This window comes from Patagioenas fasciata, chromosome 34, assembly GCF_037038585.1.
Source record: "Patagioenas fasciata isolate bPatFas1 chromosome 34, bPatFas1.hap1, whole genome shotgun sequence".
Taxonomy (NCBI): Eukaryota; Metazoa; Chordata; class Aves; order Columbiformes; family Columbidae; genus Patagioenas; species Patagioenas fasciata.
The window spans coordinates 3,753,861-3,760,360 of NC_092553.1; the positions used below are offsets into that span (position 1 = coordinate 3,753,861).

Below are 6,500 nucleotides of genomic sequence, written 5' to 3' on the forward strand. Positions count from 1 at the left end.
CCCCTGAAGCCCCGCCCCTTGTCCCTGCTCAGGTTCGTGTCCCCCCACCAATTCCCCCCAAACTCGGCGTGGGGGGGGGTGTCAACGAACATTTACTGGGGGACACACGGGGGGGGGTCCCCATTGTGGGGGGTTCCCCATGGTGGGTCTGACTCATGATGGGGTCCCCATTGTGGGGGGGTCCCCATTGCGGGGGGGTCCCCATTGCGGGGGGGTCCCCATGGGGCAGGTACCCGTGGGGGTCCCCAAAACTCCACATGTCCCTCTTCCCCCCCCAGGGAACAAGGGACCCCCCCAAGTCCTAGGGACACTCTGGGCATGGGGGGCACCCTGGGGACAGAGTCACCCTGGGGATGGGGACACCGGGACCCCCCCGGGATTGGGACGTGGGGACAGTGTCCCCGTGGGGGGAGGGGCCAAGGGGACAGCACGGGGAGGGGGGGACACAAGGACATTGAGGGGGGAACAAGGACAGCGCGTCATGGAGGGACAAGGACAGGGGGAAGGGAAGGGACCTGCGTCATGGGGGGGGGACAAGGACACCGGGGGGGGACAGCATGGGGGGTGGGGGGGGTCCCAAGGGGTCTGGGGGGGTTGGAGGGTCCTGGGGGTTCCAGGGACAACGTGGGGGACATGGGGACACACAGCTCGGGGTCACTGGGGGGGCTCTCGGACCCGGGGGGGTCATGGGGACACATGGGGACACAGGGACAAGTTTCCAGCCCGGGGGGGACAGTGGGGACATTGGGGACACAACGACACGGACACGATCTGCGGCGGCTCCTTGTTGTGCATTTGGGGACGCGTGGGGGGCCACGGGCCCCCCGGTGGTGACAATGGAGGGGGGGTGGCCTCGCTGTCCCCTCACTGTCCCCCGAAAATGTCCTCGTTGTACACGACCTGCGAGCGCTTGTCCCGGTGCGAGCCCTTGGCGCTGTTCTTCACCGCTGGGGGGCATGAGGGGGGTCAGGGGGGTCCCCAAACCCCCCCCGGGGTCTTGTGGGACCCTCATGTGCCCAGGGTCCCCCCCCAACCCCGAGGTCCCCCCATGTCCCCCCCAATGGGGACCCCCAACCCTCCTGGCACCCCAGACACCCCCCGTGTGTTGTCCCCTGGGACCCCCCCCCATGTCCCCTCGGTCCCCCCAAGCCCCACAGACTTAAAGGGACCCCCAAGAACCCCCCAACCCACAACTGCTCATCCTGGCCCCCCCTCGTCTCTGCAGCCACTGAAATGGGGGGGCAGGGACCCCAAATCCCCCCGGGATCCCCAGACCCCCTGAGTCTCACCCAGGGACCCCAAACCCCCCCGGGACCCCCAGACCCCCCCAAGCCCCCCGATTCTCACCCAAGGACCCCCAGAGCGATTTCCCGGTGGCCGCATCCAGCAGCGGCTGCTTGCGCGCGATGCTGACCCGGAGCTGCACGTCCTGCACCACGGCCCCGTGCAGCTGCCGAAATGGGGGGGTCAGGGACCCCAAAACACCTCACAGCACCCCCCACACCCCCCAAACCCACCCTGAGCCCCCCTGACCCCCCCAAACCCCAGGGATCCCCCCAACCCACAGCTGCACGTCCTGCACCACGGCCCCGTGCAGCTGCCGAAGTGGGGGGGTCAGGGACCCCAACTCTCCACCCCACCCCCCCCAAACTCCATCCCCCACAACACCCCCCCCCCAACCCCAAAACCCCCCCAGAGAGCCCTCCTGGACCCCCCGGGACCCCCAAACCCCCCCACCTCGGCCATGGCCTGATCCGCTGACTCCATCTTCTCGTAGGTGACGAAGGCGCAGCTGGGGGGGCGGGGCCAACGCGGTGGGCGGGGCCGCAGAGGCCACACCCCTCCCACAATCCCGGGGATTCAGCCCCCCCCTTTCAGCCTCATGGCTCCACCCACACAGTTCAGCCCCGCCCATAAGTTGCAGCCACACCCACAACTCCCAGCCCCACCCAGTTTAGCCCCGCCCCTAAATTGCGACCCCACCCACACGGTTTAGCCCCACCCCTGAGTTTTGACCACACCCACATCTGGCCACACCCACACAGTTTAACCCTGCCCCTAAATTGTGGCCCCACCCACTGACCCCCACCCAAGTTCTGGCCCCGCCCCAGGACTCTAAGCCACACCCACAAAGTCGTGGCTCCACCCACAGCCTTTAGCCCCACCCACTTTGTGACTCCACCCACAAGCTTTAGCCCCACCCCTCATTGGGGGTGTGTCCACATCCAGGTCAAGGACCCCACCCACCCTGAGCCACACCCACTTGGGGGCGTGCCCCAGGTGTCATTGATCCCATTGGTCCCCACAGCCCCTCCCCGCGTAGCCCCGCCCCCTGCGGCCCCACCCACTTCCGGGGCGTGTCCAGGGCGAGGTCGATGATGGCGCCGAAGGGGGAGAAGGCGGTGCGGAGCAGCTCGGGGCTCAGCTCCCCCCCCGCCACGTACAGCGTGTTCCCCTTGCGGGGGGGGCGGCGCTCGGGGAACGAGTCCGACCCTGGGGGCACCGGGACCCCTTGGGGACACCGGGACCCCCAAAATCCAACAGGACCCCCCCTTGGGGACACCGGGAGCCCCAGAATCCAACAGGACCCCCCTTGGGGACACTGAGATCCCCCCTTGGGGACACAGGGACCCCCCCCCCAGCACCACAAACCCCCTCAACCCACCCCCCCGAACCCCAAGTCTGCCCCAAATGTTTCTCCAGGACCCCAAACCCCCCTGTGCTGCAAAATGGTTCCTCCCAGCCTCTTCCCTCCCCCTTTTTGGGGTCTCCTGCTCCCCAAAGCCCTCCAAGATTCCCCCCCAGCACCTTGAGACTCCCCCCAAACCCCAAAACCCCCATGACCCCCCCCCAACCCCCAGGGCCCCCCCTCCAGACATCCCCCCCCCCCCCCCCATACTGCAGAATGGTCCCTTCCAGCCCCATTCATCCCCCTTTCCAGGGGCTCCTTGACCCCCAAACCCACCCCCAGGGCCCCCCCGACCCCCCCCCCCCAGGACCCCCCCTTACTGCGGAAGGGCCCCTCCCGGCCTCTCTCCTCATTTTCGGGGGGCTCCTGGTCCCACTCGAGGCGCCGCTCCCCCCGCTCGGGGGGGTCCCCACGCCCGCCCCCCCCCTCGGGCTCCCGCAGCCGCTCACTGGCACTGACGAAACTGGGGGGGGACCCCGGAATCACGGGGGGGTATGGGGTGGGGGGGGACCCCGAAATCACGGGGGGGTATGGGGTGGGGGGGGACCCCGAAATCACGGGGGGGTATGGGGTGGGGGGGACCCCGGAATCACGGGGGGGTATGGGGTGGGAGGGGACCCCGAAATCACGGGGGGTTATGGGGTGGGGGGGACCCCGGAATCACGGGGGGGTATGGGGTGGGGGGGACCCCGGAGTCACGGGGGGGTATGGGGTGGGGGGGACCCCGGAGTCACGGGGGGGTATGGGGTGGGAGGGGACCCCGGAATCACGGGGGGGTATGGGGTGGGAGGGGACCCCGGAGTCACGGGGGGGTATGGGGTGGGGGGGGACCCCGGAATCACGGGGGGGTATGGGGTGGGGGGGACCCCGGAGTCACGGGGGGGTATGGGGTGGGGGGGGACCCCGGAATCACGGGGGGGTATGGGGTGGGGGGGACCCCGGAGTCACGGGGGGGTATGGGGTGGGAGGGGACCCCGAAATCATGGGGGGTTATGGGGTGGGGGGCTCAAGGGGGACCCCAAACCATGGGGGGTTATGGGGTGGGGGGGGTTCAAGGGGGTCCCCAAACCATGGGGGGTTATTGGGTCGGGGGGGTTCAAGCGGGTCCCCAAACCATGGGGGGTTATGGGGTGGGGGGTTCAAGGGGGTCCCCCAACCATGGGGGGTCATGGGGTGGGGGGGGTTCAAGGGGGTCCCCAAACCATGGGGGGTTATTGGGTCGGGGGGGTTCAAGGGGGTCCCCAAACCATGGGGGGTTATGGGGTGGGGGGTTCAAGGGGGTCCCCCAACCATGGGGGGTCATGGGGTGGGGGGGGTTCAAGGGGGTCCCCAAACCATGGGGGGTTATTGGGTCGGGGGGGTTCAAGGGGGTCCCCAAACCATGGGGGGTTATGGGGTGGGGGGGGTTCAAGGGGGTCCCCAAACCATGGGGGGGTTATGGGGTGGGGGGGTTCAAGGGGGTCCCCAAACCATGGGGGTTATCGGGTGGGGGGGGTTCAAGGGGGTCCCCAAACCATGGGGGGTTATGGGGTGGGGGGGGTTCAAGGGGGTCCCCAAACCATGGGGGGTTATTGGGTCGGGGGGGTTCAAGCGGGTCCCCAAACCATGGGGGGTTATGAAACTGGGGGGGGTCTCACCTTTCATAAAGGGATTTTCGCTGGGGGCGCCGCGACTGCACAAAAGAGGAGGAACAAATGTTTGTGTGTCCCCCCCAAATATCTGGGGGGTCCTGCCCCCCCCGGGGGTGCCCACTGTCCCCCCCCAAAAGCGGGGTGGTACCTCCTGGGCGTCGTCGTCGGCCGAGACGCTGCGCTGGAAGGGCTGGAACGTGGGGGTGGGGCCCTTCTCGGGGTCCTGGGGGGGGCACGGGGTGAGGGGGGGGCCCCAAAGTCTGTGTCCCCGCCAACCTGGGGTTTTTGGGGTGGTGGGAGCGCAGAAAGGTGCTGGGGGGTTTTGGGGGGTCTATAGGGGTTCAGGGTTCTATAGGGGTTTGGGGGGTCCAGGGAGGTCTATAGGGGATTTTGAGGGGTCTATAGGGGTTTGGGGAGGTCCAGGGGGGCTTGGGGGGGTCTATAGGAGTTTGGGGGGGTCCAGGGGATTCTGAGCGGTCCATAGGGGTTTGGGGGTCTCTAGGGGTTTGGGGGGTCTAGAGAGGTCTATAGAGGATTCTGAGGGGTCTATAGGGGTTTGGGGGGTCCAGGGAGGTCTATAGGGGATTCCGAGTGGTCTATAGGGGTTTGCGGAGGTCCAGGGGGGTTTGGGGGGGTCTACAGGGGTTTGGGGGGGTCCAGGGGATTCTGAGTGGTCCATAGGGGTTTGGGGGTCTATAGGGGTTTGGGGGGTCCAGGGGATTCTGAGGGATCTATAGGACTTTGGGGGGGTCTATAGGGGATTCCAGCGGGTCTCTAGGGGTTTGGGGGTTCCAGAGGATTCTGGGGGGGGTCTATAGGGGTTGGGGGTTCCAGGGGATTCTGGGGGGGTCTACAGGGGTTGGGGGGGGGTCCAGGGGATTCTGAGGGGTCTGGGGGGGTCCAGGGGATTCTGAGGGGTCTGCAGGGGTTTGGGGGGGTCTGCAGCAGTTTGGGGGCTCTACAGGGGTCTGGGGGTCCCACCTTGAGCTTCCCCTCGAGGGTGCGGGAGCGCTTGAACCCCGAGTTCTTGTTCTCGGCCTTGATGGCGCTGATGGCGCCGGACTTGACCAGCAGCTTGGCCTGCTCGGTGGCCGTGGCCGTGTCCAGGGGGGGCTGGTCCGACATGGCTGGGGGGACATGGGGGGTCACGGCCGGGGGGCACAGCCCGGGGCGGGGGGGCAGAAAACCGCGCGAAAAGGGGGAAAACGGCACAAAAACTGCGCAAAAATGGCTCAAAATCCCACGGGAAGAGCAACAGGAAAGGGGCAAATTGACCCCATAACCCCCCATGGCTTGGGCACCCCCCACCCCATGACCCCCCGTGATTTTGGGGACCCCCCAACCCCATGACCCCCCGTGATTTTGGGGACCCCCTTGAACCCCTGCACCCCATAACCCCCATGACGGGGGGGTCAGGGGGGTTTGTGGGGTGGGGACAGGGGGGTTTGTGGGGGGGGAACAGGGGGGCTGTTGGGGGGGAAGGTCGCTTTATTTTGGGGACCCAGGTGTCCGGGCCCCCCTTACAGCGTTTGATGCCCCCCTGGGCGCTGGGCCCCCCCGAGTTCTGCTGCTTCTTCAGCGCCAGCAGTGCCTTTTTCTGGGGGGGCAAGAGAGAAATGGGGGGCTCAGAGACCCCCCCAGACCCACGGGGTCCCCACAGAGAACCCCATGGCCCCCCGGGCCCCACAGAGCCCCCCCAAGCCCCACAGAGCCCCCCCAGTGCCTCCCCCAGCCCCATAGAGGCCCCCAGTGCCTCCCCCAGACCCATAGTGACCCCCAGCCCCATATAGGCCCCCCAGTGTCTCCCCAGCCCCACAGGGCCCCCCAAGCCCCCCATGATCCTCCCCTAGTGCCCCCCAGCCCCACAGGGCCCCCCAGCCCTCACCTTCTTCCGCAGTTTCGCGAATCGTTTCTGTAGCGCCTCCTCCTCCTCCGTGAGCCCCGCGGGCAGCGCCAGCATGGCCGGGGGACGCTGGGGGACACCTGGGGACACGGGGGGACACGCGTGGCCCGTGGGGGGGCACAAAAATGTGGCGGTTTCCCTGACAACGGCGCAAGCCGCAGCGAAACAGCGACCGGCGCCTTCCCAGGGGGCACCGCGGCGTGCGGCGTGTCCCCCCGCGGCACCCGGCGGCGTCTTATTTGCATAACCTGCCTAGCGACCGGTGAGCGGTGGAGGG

The 6,500-nt window shown here is 67.9% G+C and overlaps 1 protein-coding gene across 2 annotated transcripts; it reads right to left on the reverse strand.

Annotated features, from left to right (window-relative positions):
* Positions 1-772: 772 nt before the first annotated feature.
* Positions 773-6,431, reverse strand: NELFE (negative elongation factor complex member E). Of its 2 annotated transcripts, none has more exons than XM_071801003.1 (10): positions 6,206-6,431; positions 5,845-5,917; positions 5,351-5,447; positions 4,469-4,532; positions 4,327-4,361; positions 3,010-3,152; positions 2,349-2,493; positions 1,738-1,792; positions 1,348-1,450; positions 773-947 (listed from the first exon to the last, which is right to left on the reverse strand). In XM_071801003.1, the coding sequence occupies exons 1-10, from the start codon at positions 6,278-6,280 to the stop codon at positions 865-867; spliced, it is 873 nt and encodes a 290-aa protein (XP_071657104.1). In that variant the 5' UTR covers positions 6,281-6,431; the 3' UTR covers positions 773-864. The 2 variants fall into 2 exon arrangements, with proteins under 2 accessions (XP_071657104.1, XP_071657103.1); XM_071801002.1 differs by having other exon boundaries at positions 4,469-4,543; positions 5,302-5,447.
* Positions 6,432-6,500: the final 69 nt, after the last annotated feature.